Source organism: Pimephales promelas, chromosome 8 (genome assembly GCF_988280905.1).
Source record: "Pimephales promelas chromosome 8, fPimPro1.hap1.1, whole genome shotgun sequence".
NCBI classification, from domain to species: domain Eukaryota; kingdom Metazoa; phylum Chordata; class Actinopteri; order Cypriniformes; family Leuciscidae; genus Pimephales; species Pimephales promelas.
The window spans coordinates 4,288,524-4,313,142 of NC_142776.1; the positions used below are offsets into that span (position 1 = coordinate 4,288,524).

The window sequence follows — 24,619 nt, forward strand, 5'->3', positions numbered from 1 at the left end:
GCCCGGACTAGATAATAGAGAAGGGGGAGGGAAAGCGATGCGATTTAAGTAGATAAAAAAGAAGGGACGATGAAAAGAAAGAGGGCTGAAAAGGCAAAGCATGCAGCGACCATCTTTATCTGCTGCAGTAGCGCACTCACGCCAACAGAGGGCAGACAGCCTTTTGTTATGACTCCAGACTCTGTTTCACTCCATAAAAACACCTCCATAAAGCAGGATATATCTCTCTCTCATGTATAGAGCTTCAGCAACAGTGATGCTTTCAAAAAAAGTGCCTGTGTGTGTGTACTGTATCTATATATCTATTTCACAAACACTCTTGGCAGTTCTCCCAAGTTATTCTTGCAGTCAGGTTTAACTGACTATTCTTTCCCCTGGAGAAAAGCCACAAACAAGGGTACAGAAAGAGATAAACTACTATAAATGACAGATCTCATCCATTTTATTGGTTCAAATATTCAGTCGTGGTGAATAATAAAGCCTGACTGAGTCTGACTGTTCATATTCAGCAGTGAACACATGGAGTTTGATTTGACCATTGTGAAAATATGTTTGTGTTGAAGAATGATGAATGAGATGTAAAGAATGTACCACTTCTTGTTTATTTATTTATTCAATTCACTGTTTTTTTACATTTATTTTATGTAGTGTTTTATTTAGTTTCGTCCTTTTTTTTTTATAAGGCCACTTATAACAAGCATGTAATAGATTTATTTATCTTTTTCTATTGAACAATTGAAAGGGTTTTTATTTTATTTATTTGAAGAAGGTCACTCATAACAAGCAGACCGTCCATGAACATATTTATGTCTTATAACATGTTATGTATTTATTTTAAATCTCTCATCAGTTCGGTCTGTGAGTGTTTCTGCATTTAGAAAGGGAAACTAATGGATTTAATAGGGCTGTCAAACGATTAATCGCGATTAATCACATCCAAAATAAAAGTTTGTGTTTACATAATATATGTGGGTGCACTGTGTATAATTATTTTGTGTGTGTATATATTTAAGCATATGCATGTATATTTAAGAAAAATATTATTTATATAAAATATATAAAATATTAATATTTAAATTATATATATATATATATATATATATATATATACATTACATACATACAATGTAGACATAACATATTTCTTATATATATATATATATATATATACAAGCATAAAATAATTTTACACAGTGCACCATATATTATGTACTGTAAACACAAACTTTTATTTAGGATGCAATTAATCGTGATTAAACGTTTGGCAGCCCTAGAATATAGCTAATACTGGACATGTATTGGACAAATTAAGAACACATTTTTAATAATTTAACAACCACAGAACAGAGATGATGGTGAATAGAAGACTTTCCAATGTTACGGTAGACTAACCATTGCACTGTTGCATAATATATATATATATATATATATATATATATAGGCAACCAGGTTTCTTAAAAAAGTATGTAACCTGGTTGCCTTAAAATTTTAAGTTTATTGAAATAGAAAAAGTTAATACAATGAAGGAGATTGATTTAATCTGATTTTATCTGAACTACATAATTTATTTAAGTTGATTTGACAAGAGAAAAAATGTGATTACTAATCATTAAAATATATATTTATTTATTTATTTATTTATTTATTTTATTTTATTTTTTTACAGTGTTAGGCCTTAGTTTGCTCTCAGTTCAGAAAGGACTAACCTTAAGCCTTGTCTGTGAAACCGGGCGTGAATGTCTTGAAATCATTTGGTTCTGTAATGATAGTTGTGTGGTGATCATCTTGATGAATGCTCGTGTGTGTGTTGTTGTTGTTGTTGTGTGGACGTTGATGGTTCTGAAGAGCCGCATTGTTTCAGCAGGTGGTGAGGTGTTGTTGGATTGGATTATTTGCTGAAGTGTGTGAGGTTGGAAGCATGCAGTGAGGTGACGTTCCCTCTTTTTCCTTGAAGACTCAGAGCAATCGTCTTGCGAATGAAAAGCACTCCAGGGCTGCTATGGAAATATCCACGCTGAGACCAAACCTCAAACTGTAAAAATCTTGCCCTGTTTCTTTTCATGTGTGCGTCTACCTACACGTGTGAGTCACTGTGTGGCTATATTAATCACTGCGTTTGAGTGATTTGCTGATTGCGCTATTACGGCTTTTATTAAGTGTGTGTGTGTGTGTGTGTGTGTTGGTTTAGCAAGCACACATTCCACACTGACACCTAGCTAAAACGAGCAGTGTGTCATACTGGATGTAAAAAAAAAAAAAAAAAAAAATACTTCTATCCAAATCAGGGGTTTGTGGTTTGATTGGTTTGACCCTTTACTATTCAAAAGTTTTTGGATGCATTCAATTGATCAAAATCGATATTAAATGCAAGTGTATGTTACAAAAGAGTTCTATTCTAAAATCAATCTTTCTGTTCATCAATGATTCCCACAATAATATAAAGCAACACAACTGTTTTCAATATTGCTACTAATAATAATGTTTCTTAAGCGGCAAATCGTCATATTAGAGTGATTTCTGAATGAGCATGTGACACTGAAGACTGGAGTAATGATGGTGAAAATGCAGCTTTGATCACAGGAATACAATAGTATATTCAAATGGGAAACAATCAAATTTGACTGTGTTTTGATCAAATAAATGCAGCCTGGTTGACCATTAGAGACTTATTTAAATATATATATATATATATATATATATATATATAAATATTACACACCCCAAACCTTTGAATGATAGAAAATGTATGCAATAATCATTATTCTTATGTTCAAAAGTAGCTGTGCATTCTGACTAAATTAAATGTAAGACGATTAAGTCATTGTGGCATAAATAAGATATATTCCTAATCTGTATTGTTCATGGTAATTTCGTTTTGTGTATCTGAAACTTTCACGTCTCTTGTATCATGCAACATCCATGCTGTCTTAGCAGAAGCTTTAAAGGGATGGTTCACTATATTTTATTTTATTTTTTTTTCTGTATGTTTTAGTTTACCTCAAGGGCATCCAAGATGTAGGTGTCATTTTTTTTTCGGCAGTAGTTTCAATTTTGATATTTTTAGGTCAAACCGTTCTTGTCTGTCAGTTATATAATGCAGGTCTATGGTCACCACCTCAAAACGCATGCACAGAGAAGTCCAAATTAAACATAATTTAATGACATGTAAATGTAAGTACACATTGATGACCTAAGACACGAAACGAGCGGTTTGTGTGAGAAAACGAACAGTATTTATATCGTTTTTACCTTGTATAACCACAGCCACAAAGCGCCCGTGCCCTCAGATCACTTGGACTTGGCTGTGGTGACAAGAGGTAAAAACGATATAAATACTGTTCGTTTTCTCACACAAACCGCATCCTAGAAATTTATGAGTCATTAAATCATGTTCAATTTGGACTTCTCTGTGCATGCTCTTTGAGGTGGTGACCATAGACCTCCATTATATGACTGAAAGATACATCTTGGATGCCCTTGGGGTAAGCTAAAAACATACCAAAAATGAATTTCAAAGTAAACTATCCCTTTAAGGTCATATAGAGTTAAACTTCAAATCAAATGAGTATATCATATTTAACATCCACACACAGGTGTTTATTTTGCGCTCGTGAAAGGCCTACTGTAAATTATGCGTGTAATATGTAATTTTTTTTTACATTCATTTGATTGCAGAAATTATCTTTGGAAATTTCACACCTGGTTATATGACAGGCTGCAAGGTGCAAAAGAGAGCGCTGTTTTCCGACAGCATGCTTCCCGCGGTGGGAATCAAGGACGTTGTTAGGGAGAAACACTGAGGAAGCGGAAGGTGTGCTTGCCAGTGAATCGTCCCATGAGATCCAGACAGAAACAGCAGTCTATTATGTCTCAGACGCGTAGCATCCGACTGCAAAAACACACAAAAAATCTCCTTATTCATATCGAGGAAAGAGGATACCGACCCTAAATGGGAAATGTTCCCGATTCGGACTTAATTCATCATGTTAAGAACAGAAACGGTGGGTAACGAACTCCAGGCAGATTTGTTGTGCCTCCGAGAGAGTTACGAAAGATGCTCTGAGGTTTTGTGACATTCTCTGGAAAGTTCCAGCAAACTCCGGCGCTAATCTCTACACAGAGACCTGATCTGCCGCTAAACCACGATAACAGCCCTCAGACGGCGATGACTTTTTGCCGAGCAGGAGGCTAGGTTAAACCCAGACTTAACGCAAATCCATTAAGCACTACTCCGTTGGAAGTGAAGCACTCATAAGCAAGCCCTGAAATTCCTCCTTAGAAAAACTGACATAAGCCTGAAATGTAGGAAATGTAACTCATTAAAGATCTGCATGTTCTCTGATTTGTTTATGCATGCCGTAATTGCCTATTTACTCGCAGCCAAAGAGAGATTTTTTTTTTTTTTTTTCTGAAAAGTGCTTAGATGCATCCACTTTCTTTTTATCTCTTCTTTCTTCACTCCTTGTGAGGGAACCGGGCAGCTTGATCGGGTCTTTGAGAGGGAAACTTGCGTGACACTGATTCTGTGGACTTTGACGAGGGCAAACATCTTAGCTGAAAGCGAGTGTGTTTGCTTAGAGCGGGTGCCGTCGTCAGCGCGTTTGGCCCGTTACAATATAAAAACACGCTGCTAATATGGGCTGACAAGCATGATAAGCCATGATTGCGTGTAAATTGGCAGTGGCGAAGGTTTAAGCTGGTCTTATGCTAATACAGCAGTGAGTGACTGCTGGGCAAACGCACAAACACACACACATATGCCCACATTGACTTTCAGTGTGAGGCGGATGCACAAGGGGTCCTGTATTAACTTTTTTGGGATTTGAGAAAATGTACCATACACATGTCTTACTGGCTGTATTTTGCACCCTTTATTAAAATCTATATTTTCGTACCATTGAAAATCGGATTATTTCGCTGTTTTCCGTTGCATATTTTTGATAAACGGTGCAGGTCAATGTGTCCCTCTCGAGATCAGCCAGTATGTCGAATTGTCACAAAAACAATTCCTCATATTTATTTTCTGGTGGCTTTATTTTCTGGCGTATTTTTCAGTAAAAACACTCCTAAAATAAGAAACTATACACTCATATGAGAAGCATAATTGCATAAACCATATAGTTTTTTTTGCTAGATGTGATGCTAGGGTAGGCATTGTTTTTAAAACACACTTTTTGTTAAACTGGTCGAAACTCTCTTCAAATCCTAATAGCAATCAATAATAAAAGTGGTGTAAACGTACCATTTTTTTAGACATGCATTAATGTATCAACTGATATTTAAAACATCATGAGTACACATGGAACCATGATTCATTAAAGGTATAGTTCACTTTGAAATTAATTTTTGATATGTTTTAGCGTACCTCAAGGGCATCCAAGATGTAGGTGTCTTTGTTTCCACAGTAGTTTCAATTTTGATATTTTTAGGTCAAACCGTTCGTGTCTATCAGTCATATAATGGAGGTCTATGGGGTCCAAATTCTAAAACTAAACATGATTCAATGACTCGTAAATGTAAATACAAATTGATGGCCTAAGACAAGAAACGATCGGTTTCTGTGAGAAAACGAACAGTATTTGTATCGTTTTTCCTCTTATAACCACAGCCACAAAGCGCCCGCGGCCTTAGATCACTTGGACGTGGCTGTGGTTACAGGAGGTAAAATCTATAAAAATATTTTTCGTTTTCTCACACAAACCGCTCATTTCGTGTCTTAGGCCATCAATGTGTATTTACATTTATGAGTTATTGAATCATGTTTATTTTGGACTTCTCTGTGCATGCTCTTTGAGGTGGTGACCATAGACCTCCATTATATGACTGAAAGACACAAACGGTTTGACCTAAAAATATCAAAATTTAAAATACTGTGGAAACAAAGACCCCAACATCATGGATGCCCTTGAGGTAAGCTAAAACATATCAAAAAATAATTTCAAAGTGAACTGTCCCTTTAATATGAATGTGTATAATGCGTAATAATGCGTATCGCACTGTGACATCGTTCAGGTCAAGGGTAGTATTTCACTCTGTTAGGTGATCTACACACAATATTGTTTTGATGATATTGTATTGTGATATGAGAGATTATATATCATGTGGTTTTGGGAGAGCACAAGCATATCGTATGAATAAAAGGACTTGTGGTTTTAGAGCATACGATATCCTTCATATATATTACTGAATGGTGTGTGAGACTAGTTGCAGTGGTGTCGATCAAACTCCGGACGGACAGTAAATCAAATGTATTATTGGCTACATTAAACAAGGTAATTGGTATAAACTAATAGACATACATAATAGTATGTGCACACACATTCAAGCAGTTTAAAAGACACGTCTTTTTGATAAAAACTCAATTTAACACTTGCCACACACTCGATTAAGTTTATTCACTTATTCTATAACTTTCCACAGCATTTCTTGTTATATCATGGTATTTCAAGCAATGAATGACTGGTAAATTAACAGTTTGTCTCTCGGCCTGAAACTTTTCCCCTATTAATTACTATAAGCAAATATTTCCCATGCTTTCTTGCATGATGCATCTGTGATGCGAGTGGTCAAAAGGTGTGAAGGTCAGTGAAATAGTTCTGATGCCGGAGATCTGAGAGCAGAGTTTGTCCAGCTAAAGTGTTCTGTCGCGCTCAAGCTACTGTTCGGCGGGTGCTTTTTTTTTTTTTTACCTCTAATTGAATGTCACATGCTTTCTGAAATGCCCCAAATTATATAATGAGGTCATTTGCATAGCGCTGAGATTGGCTGACCTTTGCTTTTGCCAATAATTACAGCAGAGTCGTCTAAGACAGTCGACAGAGATGGTGCAAAAAAAGACAACTTCCCGCTCAGAAAGGTTAGCGGAGAGCTCCGTACTGGACTTTGTGAAATGTCATTAGAGTATGCTTAAAATTAGCAAGTGACTGAGATCAGCAATGCAGAAATATTTTCTTTAAAAGCGACTTGGATGTGTGGAATCATTTCCTAGTAACTGCGTGGGAGAGGTTATGCGGACAGACATGTTGGATTAAGCGTAATTCATTGCATAAACAATCAAAACGGACGGTTCACGCATGTTCGACGGTGATGCCGGAACCTTCACATTGCTTTGAGCCTCTGTGCCCAGTGTGAGCACATGCCATGTGAATAGGACTCTGGCCGGGCCGTGCCAACCCAGCAGTGGTGTTCCTCTGACGCCTACCAGCGCTGTGGGCAGAGCCTGTGCCAACCATAACTACAATACAGCAACTCGTACAATAATACCGTTCAAAAGTTTGAGGTCAGGGTCAAGAAATGTATACTTTTGAATAAAGGGACAATAAATGCATTAGGGAAATTACATATAAACACTGTTCTTTTGATTTTTCTATTCATCACAGAATCCTGATTTTTTTATATATAAAGGTTTCCTCAAAAAAAAGAAAAAGAAAAAAAAAAGCATAACTGTTTTCAGCATTGATCATAATCAGAAATGTTTCTTGAGCAGCAAATCATCATATTAGAATGATTTCTGAAAGATCATGTGACACTGAAGACTGGTGTAATGATGCTGAAAATTCATCTTTGACCACAGGAATACATTACATTTGTAAATGTATTAATTGATAATATTAATAATCAACTATATTAATATTAAAATAATGTAGACAATATATGAAGAGTTCAGATGCAAAAGCTTCTAAGTGCCATTTGAAATTTTCTTCTAGAATGATCATTTTTATCAAGATTGTATATTTAAAGGGAAACTCCACTTTTTTTTTTTTTTTTGGAAATAGGCTCATTTTACAATTCCCCAGAGTTACACAGTGGGGTTTTTACCATTTTCGAATCCATTCAGCCGATTTTCTGATATTTAGAAGAATATCAGTAACCAGACAGTTTCTGGTCTCATTGACTTCAATGAGACCAGAAACTGTCTGGTTACTGATATTCCTACCCTATCTCATGACCAATTCGCACGAATTCGTACGAGTGATTAAAAAGTGGCTAATTCGTACGACCTCACTTGTACGAATTCATACGATTTGTCTAAACCCACATGAGGGTTAGGTTTAGGGGCGGGGTCGGGGGTAGGTCATTCGTACGAATTCATACGAATTGGCCAATTCGTAAAATATGTACGATTTAGCAAAACTGTACTAATTTGTACGAGTGAGGTCGTTTGAATTGTTACGAATTAGCCACCTCGTAAAATTCGTAACAATTCCTTTGAGATCGCGGTTGGATATTCTTCTAAAAAAAAAAAAGAAAAAAAGCTGAATGGATTCGAAAATGGTAAAACCCAACTGTGTAACACTGGGGGAGTTGTAAAATGAGCCTATTTCCAAAAAAGTAGAGAATCCCTTTAAGTTCAGTAATTTCACTTTAATTGTCATTTAAATATACAAGCTTGATAAAAATGATCATTCTAGAAGAAAGTTTCAAATGGCACTTAGAGGCTTTTACATCTGAGGTCTTCATATTTTAACACTGAAATGATAATGTTGATAATAATAATCGATAAATTGTTGAAAAAATAAATATTGTCATTTAGCATGCTTTTTAAGTGCAATTATCAAAAGCAACTCACAAACGACAATAATTATATTATTTTAGTACAATTGAAATAATATTATAGTTTTTATTAACATTTTGAATTTGTTTTAGTTAGTTTTTTTTGTGTGCTTTTGTCATTATTATTAAATATTTATGTAGTTTTTTATTTGATTTTATTTCATCTTTAGTTTTAGTTGTTTTATACTTAAAACTAAATGAAAATGTTGCTTTGGTGTTTGCATTCTTCGCAAGAAACATTCAATAATTGTAATGACCCCGAACTTTTGAACATCATATACTTTCTCTCTCTCTCTCTCTCTCTAAATATAGCACAATTGCTCATCTTCTCACACACATTAAATGCTGTTATATCATAAGACTGTCATTTATTTTAGTGATTAACACATCACACCATTAGCGCTTTCCGCTGCATTCAGAGCGTATCACTGTGCGCATGACACCACACGCATGCCCTGTAGTGAAGAGAGCTTCGTAATGTGAAACGTGACTTGTGTTTGCTGTGCTCAGGGCCAATTTTGACCAAATCAAATCCAAAACATCCTGTTTGTTCATTTCTATAGAAGTGAACAAATCCCCATTTTAATTTGCATCGATTGACAATCGATCCGCCGAAAGTCGCTGGTTGATCGAGAAACACTGAGACGAGCATTAACGCGTGTCTCTGTCTCTCTGCTCTCTGGTGTTGTAGTCTCAGCGGCGCGTCACGTTTCACCTGCCGGACGGGTCTCAGGAAAGCTGCAGTGACAGTGGGCTGGGGGACCATGAGCCCGTGGGCAGTGTCCCGCTCCTCTCACACCCTCTCCCTCTGGTGCAGGCGCAGGACGACTTCTACGAGCAGACCTCTCCGGACAAGAGGACCGAAGCAGACGGGAACTCGGACCCCAACTCTGGTGAGTGTGTGCTGAAAGATGTGTCCTCGTTCCTCTTCTCTCACTTCTCTGAACCGAAGCCGGCAGGAGGAGCGCAGCCGGAAAGGAAGATGAACATCACATGATGGTGATGGTTTTCATTATTCGCCTTCCCATTCAATGTGTACTGTACGACAGTTTAATGTTCTGCAATAACAGTTCCCGATGTAAATAGTGCTCTCACGATACACTGAATGAAGTTTGCACAAGTCAATATGGCTGTAATAAATAAGAGATGGGTAGAGGCAAAATTGCATAATCATGCCTATATTTGTGCAGAAATGCAGGATGCGCATTAAGAGATTCTGAAATCACGTGTAATAAGTGTCCTATACTCTGCATAGTGACATAAGGGCCTATTAATCAGAATATGTGTGTTGTATAATGTATGTTGATCAGTGGGATTCACTATATATGGAGGCAGGAAATGGAAAGCAAGCGACTGACCAGATGCCTCGCACTTGTCTGGTTTTAGATGGCAGATGTTTAGATGGCAAAATAAGTCTGGTTTGTATGATTCTACTAGTAGTATACATTGTTTTATAGATCGTATAAATGGGTGAATCTCATATTTCACCCCAAAATCCAGTAGCACCTCATTGCAGTACACGAGATCCTGGGTTGGAGTTGGATCCAGATTTCAGAGGGGTGGAGATGGGTGGGATTAGGTGTTGGGTTAGGGATCAGGGGGTGGAGATGGGAATGATTAGGGGTGTGGTTAGGGATCAGGGGGTGGACATGAATAGGATTATGGGTGTGGTTAGGGATCAGGGGGTGGACATGAATAGGATTATGGGTGGGGTTAGGGATCACGGGGTGGAGATGGGCAGGATTGGGGGTGGGGTTAAGGATCAGGGGGTGGAGATGAGTAGGATTAGGGCTGGGGTTAGCGATCAGGGGGTGGAGATGGGTAGGAATAGGGGTGGGGTTAGGGATCAGGTGGTGGAGATGAGTAGGATTTGGGGTGGGGTTAAGGATCAGGGGGTGGAGATGAGTAGGATTAGGGGTGGGGTTAGCGATCAGGGGGTGGAGATGGGTAGGAATAGGGGTGGGGTTAGGGATCAGGTGGTGGAGATGAGTAGGATTAGGGGTGGGGTTAAGGATCAGGGGGTGGAGATGGGTAGGATTGGGGGTGGGGTTAAGGATCAGGGGGTGTAGATGGGTAGGATTGGGGGTGGGGTTAAGGATCAGGGGGTGGAGATGGGTAGGAATAGGGGTGGGGTTAGGGATCAGGGGCGGAGATGGGTAGGAATAGGGGTGGGGTTAGGGATCAGGGGCGGAGATGGGTAGGAATAGGGGTGGGGTTAGGGATCAGGGGGTGGAGATGGGTAGGATTAGATGTGGGGTTAGGGTTCTAGGGGTGAGGTTAGGGATCAGGGGTGGTGATGGGTAGGATTAGAGGTGGGGTTAGGGTTCTAGGGGTGGGGTTAGGGATCAGGGGGTAGAGATGGGAAGGATTAGGGGTGGGGTTAGGGATCAGGAGGTGGAGGTGGAGATGGGAAGGATTAGGGGTGGGGTTAGGGATCAGGAGGTGGAGGTGGAGTTGGGAAGGATTAGGGGTGGGGTTAGGGATTAGGGGGTAGAAATGGGAAGGATTAGGGTTGGGGTTAGGGATCAGGAGGTGGAGATGGGAAGGATTAAAGTTGGGGTTAGGGATTAGGGGGTAGAAATGGGAAGGATTAGGGTTGGGGTTAGGGATCAGGGGGTAGAGATGGGTAGGGTTGGGGTTAGGGATCAGGGGGTAGAGATGGGTAGGGTTGGGGTTAGGGATCAGGAGGTGGAGATGGGAAGAGTTAAAGTTGGGGTTAGGGATGAAGAGGCGGAGATGGGAAGGATTAGGGGTGGGGTTAGGGATCAGGAGGCGGAGATGGAAAGGATTAGGAAGTATTAGATTTCTCTATATATATATATATATATATATATATATTAGCTATACTAGTTTAATAAATATACTCTTTCAGAAAAATATAATTTCTTGTTTCTTTTGATTTTAGAGTGAAATATGACCTGAATAATGCTCAGAAAAGGCCCCCAAAATCTATACTTGAGATTAATGCAAAACAAATGACAATTACAGAAAAGAAATAAAAGCAGTAGTGTGTGCATGTGTGAAAGAAAGAGAGTTGAACTGAAGGGAAAACACTGTTTGTAGCATAGTTCATCTAAGCGATCTCAACCACAAGAACCTTCATTCTCACCTTGACGAAAACTATGAAAGGTCGGTCAAAAGAAAACATCTTTGTCCTTAATTTGTCACCGTAGGGTTTGAGGTCACTTCCTGCGCGAGAGCCGTGATGGAAGCATGTGTATTTATACGCTAATGGTCAGTCACGTCTCTCTGGGCTGAGAGTGTGTAGCTCTATCGGTCTCAGCACACACTTGATTTATTTAGCCGTGATTTCCCTGTTGGGGTCTCATGCGGCAAAGATGTTCAGTTTTTATATTTCCAGCGGAAGAACTCCGTGACCTACTTTTCCCATCACAGAGAGCCATAGATCTGCTCCAGCACCTGTGTCGCCCAAGGTCGCCGATAGTTAACACACGTGCGCTTGCGCCTTACGGTTCATTTGAACACGTTTGTGTACTGTATACAGAGTCCGTACAGTTTTTTTGCAAAAAGATTTTTTTCATGAACCTTTCTTTGGTCTCTAAAGATCCATTATAAACGACACACACATGTATCTGTGAGACTTTTCTTGCTATTAATATGATTATTGAAAGTGTGATCTAGTGCAGAGTGGCAAGACTCAAGTGTCTCCTTTTAATTTGAGGAGAGAGAGAGGGGGGGGGGGAGCTCTGAAACAATCATTTGCATAAGGTAGGTGATAATTGCTCTTTTTAATGGAATTGATGGTGGTGTACACACCAATTATCTACAAGCTCTTAAGCCTGGTAATTAATTAGCACACAAATGGCCGTGGTGCCATGGAGACCGGCGCATAATCAAATATTGGACACACACAGGGGCTATATTGGGAGCATCACTAGGCTCGGATGGCAACATCAATTAGAGGTCAGTAAGGGATGAGATGAAAAAATCCAACCGAGTTTCTTTTTACGTCCGAGATAGCACAGGGAATATAAAACTTGACATTTGCAACTTCCAAATAAAAGATTTCAATGAAAAGGTGTATAGACAGCCGGTATGGATGTTCCTACCAAAGTCAAAGTTCTGACAAACTGGCTGAAAGATGGACAGATGTGATCAGAAATGAACCCTGAGCGAATGAAGTCTGCTCCCCATCGGTCTGTGATATCGAGCCTTGGCCATTGGCCTCAGTATGGATTGGTGTGCATTGATAAAAGTATGAGATGTTCATACACACACCAGTTTCATTAATTAAGCATATCACAAAGTGTATCTAGAGTTCTGCTGCACAGACTGTGAGAGCACTGCAGTGCAGCAAAAAAAGTTTCTTACTCAACTTAAGAACTGGCTTCTCTTTGAAGAGTGTGTGTGAGTGTGTGTTTACAGTATGTGGGGTGTGTTAAACCCTACATTATGGGGACGAAATGTGCCCACAAAGATGGCAATATTCTTGTCCTCGTGGGGACACTGTTTCAGTCCCCATGTGGAAAACAGCTTATAAATCATACTAAAGGTCATTGCACACTGAGTTCGAAATTTTCTGAGTTCGTTTTTTCGTATTCATGATTCGGTGGCTCTGAATTGTCAAAACACCATTCAAACAGCTTGCTACGGATGCGAAAAACGCAGAAAATCAAACCAGATTATATTCTTTTTTTCATGACTGACGAAAGTTTTGGAGGCAGTGTGCAAACGTGATTGACATAACGTGAGGTCGTATTTATTTTTTAACGTGCGACAATTTCGGATGCGAATTTCGGACTCAGTGTGCAAGGGCCTTTAATATAGAAGCTTGTTTCCGCCACAGAATGAAAAATCAAAACGGTAATTGCGACTTTTTATCTCACAATTCTGACTTTTTTTCTCACAGTTGCGAGTTTACATCGCTCAATTCTGACTTTATTTCTCAGAATTGCGAGATATAAAGTCAGAATTGCGTGACAAAGTTGGAATTGCGTGTTATAAAGTCAGAATTGTGTGTTATAAAGTCAGAATTGCAAGATAAAAAGTCAGAATTGAATGATATAAAGTCGAAATTGCGTCTTTTAAAGTCAGAATTGTGAGATATATAAACTATTCTGAGGGCCTGATAACTCGCAATTGCGAGTTTATATCTCACAATTCTGAGAAAAGATGTCAGAATTTCAAGATATAAACTTGCATTTGTGTTATAAAGTCAGAATTGCGAGATGTAAACTCGCAATTGTGAGAAAAAACTCAGAATTGTGAGATAAAAAGTTGCAATTCTGTCTTTTTTTCTCACAATTGTGACTTTATTTTTTTCAGAATTGCGTCTTTATATCTCGCATGACTTTATTTCTCAGAATTGTGACTTTATATCTTGCAATTGTGACTTTATTTCTCAGAATTGCGACTTTATATTTCGCAATTGTGACTTTATTTCTCAGAATTGCGACTTTATATCTCGCAATCGCGACTTTATTTCTCAGAATTGAGCCTTTATATCTTGCAATTACGACTTTATTTCTCACAATTCTGACTTCATATCTCGCAATTGTGACTTTATTTCTCAGAATTGCGACTTTATATCTCGCAATTGCGACTTTATTTCTCACAATTCTGACTTTATATCTCGCAATTGTGAGATAAAAAGTCACAATTTATTTATTTATTTATTTATTTTTTATTTAGTGGTGGAAACAAGCTTCCATACTTTAGTGATTTTTTTTTTTATGTAAAAAAATGCAGAAAGTTTTCTGTGATGTTTTGGGTTTGGTAATATAAAATAGTTTCTACAGTATAAAAACCATTATAGCTATGAAAGAGTGATGGGGTTGGTTAGATTTTGTAAATATATATATATATATATTTTATAAAGTCTATTCAGCAAAGGCATTCAGTTAATCAAAAGGTGAATACAATTGATTTGAACTTTCTATTCATCAAAGAAACCAAAAACTACGAAGCGGCAAAACTGTTTTCAACATTGATAAAAATAGAATAAAAATTCTTAAGCAGCATATTAGAATGATTTCTGAAGGATCACGTGACACTGAAGACTGGAGTAATGATGCTAAAAAACTCACGGTATAAATTACATTTTTAAATATATGAAAAGAAAACCATTGTATTAATATTTCACAATAGTACAGTGTATTTATTTCCATAGAAATAAGTGCAGCCTTTGTGAGCATAAAAGACTTGAAAAACTCTTACCGACCTCAAACTTTTTAAATGGACGTGTGTCTGAAGGAACTCAAAAGTTCAGTTATACGGTTTAGAGTCATCATTACACAAACGTAGGACCACATAATGCTGCGATTAACCAATCAGAATCCAGTATTCCCGAGAGACGTGTACAAATATACAGAGCCTTATCCAAGGTCACGGATTATGTGAAACCTTGAGCTTTACATCTACCTAAATCCAGAAATGTCACACAATGCTCTTTCTGAAGCGCAGTTAACAATAGCAGTGAGAACCGACGGCTCCGTGGGTCTTCTGCGCTCAGACGTCATGGAAAGCTGACTTCTAGTGTGTGGAGCCATTGTGTTCCGCACAAATCTTCCAATGCCGGCATGCTCCGCGAGTTCAGGGAGCAGTCTTCTGTGAAAACTGGCTGTGAGGATTAATTTGTCAACTTCTGATGATCTGTACCAACCACAGGGGAACTGAGGGTTGCAGGTTGTTGTGCAGATTGAATTAATCCCCAAAAAGTTGCGAGCATTCCACTCTTTTATTTCCCTTTCTTCAGTGTTTTACCCCGGCTCGAGCATTAAAGTTGTTTGTCACCTCTCGCAGTCGCTTTGGGTTTTCGAACGCTGTCGACAGGACTGTCAACGTCAATTCCTGGCAACAACGTAAGAACACAGGGAAGTGTCTCTGAGTGGGTTCCATTTGGACTCGGCGGGAGATCCCGACATGTGTAGGCTTCAGAAAGCTGATTTCCTTCGCCACAAAAAAACATGCAAACAAAAGCAACCCTCTGAGATGATAATTACGGGATACGGTTAAGCTCTACAATTCGAGGGTTTGAAAAAACAACGTGATGCGTTTGTAAGAAAGCGACTGCGAGCTAATACACGAGCCGCAGTTGTGTTTGCGAGCCTTATACTTCCTTCAGTTTATTCTACCTTTACTCCGTGCAGCTGTTGTTAATTGCGAGCACATATGCATTAGTATCTAATTAGCAATTATGCAGATTGACTAATTATTTTTATGCTTTCAATCAAAAGGTATTAAGCTAGCGGGTGCTAATTGCAGGTCAGCCTTTCATGCGCCACTACTTCATTCTGACATTTCAAAAAAATATAACGTGTTTATCAAGATGCGAGTGTGCGTAAGATTTTCCGACATGACTTTATGTGTGTAATTTAAAAGCTCGAAAGGCTAATTCTAATCTTATGGGTATTTGCTAGAGCATTTTAAATGCTTTGCAATTTCAACGTCCCGTGGAATAATTACCGACATTCATTCTCCGCTTGCTGCGCTGCAGATGTACAGTTTAATTTGTAATCTAATAACTCTGGGTTATAATTGGTGGTTGAGATGGTGGTGACTGTTTAAATACACCAAACGGACATAAAATAAAGCGTAGCTGTTTATTTATTGATGCATGATTCAATGCCTTGGGTTTATAGTTCAGTTCACATCATTAAAGATTAAATCGTCTGAAGTGGTATTCTCTTTTAGGGGGTTCCTGGGTAAACGATCGGTATCTTTAGTGAAGCGTGTGTAGCAGAAAACCTCCGTAATTAAACCTTACAGTGTATTTAAATGTTAAACCAATGTTGTCCCTTGATTTTTGGTATGCATTATGCTATTTGTTGCATTGGAATTTCTAGCGAGTCAATGGATTGCAAATCGTCGTACCACTTCATTCTATTCTTTTGGCTTTGCTCCTGTTCTTGAGAGTTTGGATTTATAAAGTGCCTTTAAATAAAACATGCATGGTTTTGTGTGCTACAAGACCCCATGAGAGCGCAAATCCTCTCATATTATTCAAGAGCACAGCTTCCGTTCGCAGGGAAGTTAATGGTGGAGTCTAACGGAAAGATGTGTCGTGTTTTGGAACCGGTTTTGAAGACTTCAGGATGGAACGGGACTCAGTTCGTGAACCGTCATCCTCACAGCAGCAGGCCTTTTTGAAGACGAGCGTCGATGAAAACCTGACGTAAAACGAGCTGAAAAAATGTGAAAGATTTTTAAACGATACAGCGATAGAGAAAAGTGGAACAAAATAATTTGATGTCTTAGTCATGGGCGGAATAATGTGGGTGAATATGTTCTCTTGTGAAAGACTTTAACAAAACATCTAACTATATAAATGTGCATAGTTTAGATGGCAACATAATATATATATATATATATATATATATATATATATATATATATTAGAACTATTGCATATGCTAGGCTAGTAAATCAAACTTGTGTTGTTTTACGCATGTATAAAAACTGCATTTTGCATTTATTATTTGGCTTATGCAGTTAAAGGAGGACTCCGGCGCAAAATGAACCTTTGGTCTAGTCAAGCGTTCTCTGAGATCTGTTTTCATGATAATCGAATGTAAAGAGTTTTATTTCTAAAAACTGTTTAGCGCATAATGCTAGTACTGGGGGCATTTACTAAGTAAAAAGAAATCGCTAGTTCAGGGATCTACTTATCGAGACTGTTTTCTAATATGGCTCCTGTCTGTATACGCGAAGTGAACTGTCTTTATAAAGTATCTTCTTATTAAGCGGTCTGAACACTTACAAAGTTGCATGTATGGACCCTCATTATGTTACTGTGTTAGTGTGGGGCTATTTTGTGCCTTGTTAGTGGTATTAATTAGCGATTTCTTTTTACTTATTCTATGCGCCATATACTAGCGTTATACGCTAAACGCTAACGTTTTTAGAGATACAACTCTTTACATTCGATTATCATGAAAACAAATCTCAGAGAACGATTGACTAGGTACCAATGGAGTACTCCTTTAATAATAATACTACAAAATGAATAATAATTACTTTTTGTTGTTGTTGCTATAACCTCTTAAATAATCTTTATTTTGGAGGGTTTATGTTGATATATGGTTCTGATCTAATAAGTTACTTTATAGCATTGCCATATTATGACATTATCTGTTTAATTTTATTTTTTTTAAACCGATCGGGTGCACTTTGGAGGTTTGAATTTATGGACATATTGATATTTACGTACAGGCAATACTGGTGTTGGGTCTCCGTCTTTCCCATTGTGTTTCTAAACAGAATCAATAACAACACCTAAATAATTGAATAAGAACCGAAGCACTGAGTCATGGAAGCCAAGCGTGTTCACACTCCCTCTGTGGGAGAATATTCATACGGTGACAGTACTCAAAGAGGAGTGTGGAAAAGATGAAGAACCCATGAATATCAAGGAGGACAGGAAGAGAGGAGGTGCCCGGGAAAGAAGGCGCGTTTGTGGAGTAATGAGGATTCAAGGCAAATACGACTCTGTCAATCAATTGCCTTTGTGGAAATACTGAAATTAATTACCCCATGTTGGCAGGATGCCATGTTTGCTGTGCATGACTGGTAGTGCTGACAGCGGGCCAGGAGTGAGATGAATGAGTGATCGCAGGAAGGAGAGAGATTATGACTGTTTGACTGATGAATTTCCATTTAATGTGGCAAAAATGAGAATGGTGGGTGTGGTGGAGTTTTGTAGCATAGAGAAGTATTGTTCATGTTGAAATAATAACACTCAGCCTGTATGAGACTCCAACATGCTGCAAACATCAGCCTTCAGGGTCAATTTTTTTTTTTTTTTTTTTTTATAATAATGGTAAATGCTAATGTTTAATCGCTCTCATTTCTTCATATTTCAATGCAAATTAATAATATTATAGATAATGCATATTCATAGAAATATCAACTATATCTTCCGTAGCCTTTGAAATTACCAGTTTATTGTTGCCAAATGGACCACCTGACTCACAAACGCTGTTGTGTTTATGGTGTATATATGCATTTTTTTTTTTTTCAGGCTGGCTGCATCCAAGCGCTTAACTTTAATTGTATGCAGTACTACAGCAAGGGGAAGGGCCCTTTTATGCAATTAACTAATTAATCTAATTACCAAGTTCATAATTAATTGTGTAATTAAAAAGATTTCATAGCGATCCCACCTACAGCGTGGAAGTTCCACTGTCAACAGCGTCTGATTACATGAGGTAAATCAGATTCAATCAACTGCTTTTTGCCTTGATTATTTCAGTTTAATTTGTAGATGATTTGAGAAATTATGCTTGTAAAGCTGCTGTAGTTTAAAGGGGACCTTGTATGCCCCTTTTCAAAGTCTTGATGTTTCCTGAATGTTCAAAACACATTATTTTTTCCACATTTGACATTATTATCTGTCAGTAAGGCTCTGTTTAGTTCCTTTCTTTATGAAACCCCTCCTTCTGAGAAGTACAATGTACTCTGATTGGTCGGCTGGACCAGTGTGTTGTGATTGGTTCCTGACTTATAATAATTTTCCTCCCACTTCAGGTTATTTACTAAGATTTCAAGACAAAATGGAGGTTCAAATGTTCTTTCATAAAGAGAGCAGTCTACTAAAAAACGATTTAAGGTAGAGTAGGCAATTCCAGAGAGGTTAGCAATAGTGTCACCGTGATTTTGCCAAGTAAGACATGGTCCTGGATCAACATATTTTGTTTATCCTGGATCAACATGTAGTCCTTACCCAATCCCTACCCATAACTTTTCCCTAAAATCAGAGGGTAATAACTAGAGCCCGACCGATAAAGGATTTTGAAGGCCGATACCGATACAAATATTTGTTGGTTTTAAAATCCGATATTCCGATATATCGGCCGATATTATTACTATTTTTTTATTTCAGAAACGAGCAACAAAATATGATCAGATTTCCCTAACATTAGTTATTTGTATTTAATTATGAGTTTTAACTAAAATAATATGATAATGCATAACTGGTTCTCTCTGCCTGACTCTGGCTGGATCAGCAGGCGCGTTATACACAAGTGTTGCCAACAGGGACGGTGTAGAGTGCCCTCTGGTGGACAAACTATACAAATCCAACACTCATGCCATGGTTGAAGCGTGATTCGCCTGTTTTTTTTTTTTTTTTTAAAATATTCATTTATCGGCCATTATAACTGCCGACACCGATATTTTAGAAAATGCCTAATATCGGCCGATAATATTGTCCTGCCTTATATCAGTCTGGCTCTAGTAATAACACTGATGTTTAAGTACTTCACCGCCTAAACTTGACATAAACTGTAAACTTGTCCCTCAGATCTGATTGGTTGATTGGAAAGTTGATCCAGGGTCAACAAAGATGTTGATCCAGGAACATGTAGTACTTCACCCTGTCGACAACTCTAAACAGCCTTGAGGAATGCACTGATGGTGTGTGATGTCTGTGCGAGCAAGTGCACCAATGGATAGACCGAACTTAATAATTGGAACATTTTTGGGTCCTGAGATTTCCACAAAAGATATATGTACTTTTTAGCATTTCAGAAGGGAGGATTAGGTTCTCGTTAAGGGTGATGGGTGATGAATGTTCCTAACTAGGTGGGAAAGATATGTGACAAAAAAAACTGTGTTGTATGTTAGAGGATGCTTACCAGGTGTGGGAACACATTTTATTTGACGAGTTGATGAACTTGATCTGGTATGTATGATGTTATTATCATCCCTCCCACATTGTTGGCTTCTAGCAGGTAAAGATTTCATGAGCGTGTTCATGATTCAGACAGATAGCAGCTGAAGTGAGAGGAGGTGGTGAAGTAAAGCAAAAAGAACTGCTCGGAAAAAGTTACTCGCGAGGTCACGGTTCACTCTCAACGAGAGGTAAGAGTGAAATAAACTCACCGCTGCTCAAAGCAAGTCGTTTCACTGTTAATTCACTCGTTTATTCAATTTCTACAGTAACAGAGACGCATTTTGTTGCTGTTAAACAGAGCAAGGTGCATGGGAAAAATCCGCCCACACTTTTTGGACGTACTCAATTCACGAACTATTACTATACTAGCGCATGTTTGTTCGGCCCACATGTGCTAAGCACATCTGATCGGCGGTCCAGATGCGAAGCGTCTCGGCCTTGATACCTTTTGTAAAATGAAACGCAAACAAGCACTTCTGCTTTGTCAACATTTCATACGAGCTCGCAAAGAAAACAAACAAAGGCAGAAGTGTGATTGTGAGCGCGTGGGCGTGCGAGGAAGAGTGCGAGATGATTTGAGCTCTTATGGGGAATCATGCTGTTGCAGTGTCATCTCTCGAACAGAGGAACAGCCTCTACGCTGTATGTGAAAGTCGCGGTTCAGTGTGCGTTTTTTTTTTCTTTTCTGTGATACCCACCAAAGCAAGGTGTTAGGCATCTGCTGCGGCTTTTCAAAGACTGTGCATTCATTTATATTTAAATCTTCCATCTCTGCGGTGAATAGTGTCGGCGAGGTGTTTTCAACCCTTTTAACACTTGATTCAAAGCATTTAGTGGGAGCGTCAAAGAGTAACAAGGGAAGATGTTTATTGATGCTGGTGCAGGTGAAAGGCATAGGTTGTCAGGATGTGATAGCTTTGGGCTATGAACTGGTCGCTTTGTACCTGTGTGTGTGTGTGTGTGTGTGTTCATATGGTTCTTTCTGATGGCGGGCCAAGGGTGTTGATGCTAAATGCGGAGAGGAGAGATTGTTATGTTTTCTAGCATGAAAACGGAAGCACTTTTACCATCCATCATTGATGAGTTTGAGAAGATGGGTAATTCCCTCGTCATGCTTCGGAGCCCGATATGGCTCAGTGGATCGACACACACACACCTCCCCAACACATAACATTCATCTGGATGTGCAGAGCGTCAGTGACTTATGGTTGTGAAAACACGCTCTGTTGGCTTTCTGAACTGTTCTTCAGTTCATGATCGCACCAACAACCGTTCGGGATGTGTATGTATATATATACACAGTCAAACCAAAATTTATTCAGTCACCTTCACATTATCACAGTTTATTCACTATAGTTTAGAGAATGTAATACAATATAGAGTTATCACATCAGTTGATATTTCACTGGATTTGGCCATCCTTCTGTTTGACTGTCTCACAAATGAATTGCTGTCAGCTGTTAAATTTAAGTACACAATTAGATAATACCAATTTAGCTCAACCAATTTACCAAGCAATACTTCATTTTGTTCAGTCTGTGGTGTTAAAAAAGGTCCCATTAGCAATTAAAGAAAAAACATGGTCAGGTCAAAGTTTTTGAATCATTGTTGGTCCCTATAGAGTCCTGCACACGCTAGTAAATCTGCTTTCTGATTCATTTTTGGTTTGACTTAATGTTTTATGTATATGACCCTGAAACATTAAATTGTATGTCCTTCCAGAAACAGAATGATGCTCTTGGCCCTTGTGCCCAAGGGCTCCGGTAGGATGTTGCCCCCTTCCTGCCGTTTGATTGGCCCCTCAGGCTCAGTGCCTGCCACTGCTGCCCACTCGACAGGACAGGTTCTGCCATCATATTCTGCCCATCTGCCACCAGTCACGAGCAGCACAAAAGCCCCATTTGAAGGCATTATGTTGACAGTCCGTCTCAACAATAGCCCATTGTTTATTAAATTAGTGGAGGGATGTCCTGCCAGTGGCATTCAGATCCATTTAGTAATATGAACTGCACACTTGAGATTTACACTTAATGGCTGTGTGCTGGGTGAATAGATGACTTTGGGCTGCTAAACAAGCAGTAGAGGGAAAACTTGAATTTCTGTTGCATATCATGGGAAAGATAAATAATCCTTAGTCTGCGGCCTGCTCCAACACATTAGCATGAATAATATGGTGCCACTGATTATTTACTTAAAAGCTTCATACAGTATGTTGCCTCAAAGATTACTTTAAGACTAGCACAAATTCATATAATGGTTGCCTGCTGTTAAAAAACTTGCCTGATGTGGCTTGCTGGTTTTACCTTCTTTCAATTTGTTTAACTGAATTTTTGGCCTAGTTGGGAGTTGATATAGCTGGTCTCCCAGTCTGATCAACTGAACTCGTGAAGCTCAAACAGTAGTAATATATATATAGTTGCATTGTGCTAGCAATGGCAATGTCTGGGTTTGACTCCCATAGAATTCCTGAATTGATCAAATGTAGACCTTGATGCGTGAATATGTAGTAAAAGCAATGTATTACTATTTTTATACAACCAACTTGGTAGTCAGCCAAGACCAGAAAACATCTCGGTTACGTATGTAACCCTCGTTCCCTGAGTACAGGGAACTCCAACGTGTCGTCGGGGAGTTCCCTGACGAATCGGGATCCCAATTCCAATTCGTCAGGGAACTCCCCGACGACACGTTGGAGTTCCCAGGACGAAAGGGAAAGTCTCGGTTACGTATGTAACCCTCGTTCCATGAGTACAGGGAACGGAGACGTGTCGTCCCTTCGCCATGTTGTTGTACCTTCGCGGAGGGCTGGACTCTGTTCGGCTTCTCAGTGAAAAGCGTCTATGCAATTTTTACTTCCGCTTTTATATCCACACTTGTAGGCGGCTCGCGGAATGCAAAGGTTGCATGCCAATTGTTATTGGCTCTTTTTTAATTCTATCAGAGGTAATAAGGCCCCCTAGCGTGATCCCGATTCGTCAGGGAACTCCCCGAAGACACGTTGGAGTTCCCAGGACGAAAGGGAACCACTGGTTTAAGGTGGACTTTTTTGTTTAACAGGCTTTTCACTAGTTTGTTCTGTTTTGGTGGTGAGTTGGTTGATTAACCATCGTACCCATGCATTTAACCATCAAAACTCAACGTTAGTTGACCAACATGGCTTTTGTGGTGAAACTGGATTGGTGTAATTATAACAGGATTAAGGCCCGTACACCGAATATCAGCGCGCGTTATTCGCCAGCGTTTTTCAACACATTTTTTGTGTTCACACCCAAGCGATTTTTGCTGACGATGAGCCCGAGTGAACATGCAAATACATTCCCTAACATTAGATGGCGCCCATTTGTTCTGCAATACACCACTCCATACAGTTCTCTTTTATCAAGATGTTTGCAGTCGCTGTCGAGTTTGTTCTTTATGTTCTAACACCAACGAGACTAGCAGCTCTACATTTAACTTGCCACGCGTCTTCCTCGTCTTATTTATTCCTGGCTGTGTAGACGGTAGAGCCAGACCGATATATCGGCAGTCCGATATTATCGGCCGATATTAGGCATTTTCTAAAATATCGGTATCGGCAGTTATAAGGGCCGATAAATGAATATTTAAAAAAATAAAAAATAAAAACGGGCGAATCACGCTTCAACCATGGTATGAGTGTTGGATTTGTATAGTTTGTCCACCAGAGGGCACTCTACACCGTTCCTGTTGGCAACACTTGTGTATAACGCGCCTGCTGATCCAGCCAGAGTCAGACAGAGTTATGGCAGTTATGCATTATCATATTATTTTAGTTAAAACTCATAATTAACTACAAATAACTAATGTTAGGGAAATCTGATAATATTTTGTTGCTCGTTTCTGAAATAAAAAAATAATAATAATATCGGCCGATATATCGGATTTTAAAACCAACAAATATTTGTATCGGCCTTCAAAATCCTTTATCGGTCGGCCTCTAGTAGACGGCGACGCTAATTGGCGTATATCTTCTTCTCCGTTCCGTATGTGCGCTCGGCAAGAATGTTTTGTGTTTTACTGTAACTTCAGAAGCTCCAAACATGTGAGTAAAAGCGCAAATCTCATTGGTCAGATAGTTTTTGACACGGCGTGTCAAACTAAAAAAACAAACTCGGGACGTTTTTCTTTTTTTACACGTCGGTGTGCACACTCACATTGGTGCCCTTTGTTTAGTCATGAGGCGTTAAACGTCGGCGAATATCGCACATGAAATTCCCGTCCCGGTGTGAACAGGCCTTTAAAGGATATACTGTGGAAACATTAAATGTGCATGACGTTGCTGTGGGATCATCCCTTTGACCCACGGGTGACTTGCACATCCACATGAGTATTGAGCCTCGAACCAACTGCTGCATTTCATAAATACTGTACAGCGAACATATGGCGCACAACCCAGACGCATGTGTGATGTGGTTC

The 24,619-nt window shown here is 39.0% G+C and overlaps 1 protein-coding gene across 3 annotated transcripts in view; it reads left to right on the forward strand.

Moving 5' to 3' along the window:
• Window positions 1–24,619, forward strand: part of pcdh9 (protocadherin 9) — a 301,547-nt gene that overhangs the window by 182,975 nt on the left and 93,953 nt on the right. Inside the window, exon 4 of one of the 3 annotated variants that reach the window (XM_039689063.2) lies at window positions 9,245–9,446. The exons of 1 other annotated variant lie outside the window; for it this stretch is intronic. In XM_039689063.2, the coding sequence (XP_039544997.1) occupies window positions 9,245–9,446 (202 nt within the window). The remainder of the gene's footprint in view (window positions 1–9,244; window positions 9,447–24,619) is intronic. One more of the 3 variants, XM_039689064.2, reaches the window with a different exon arrangement.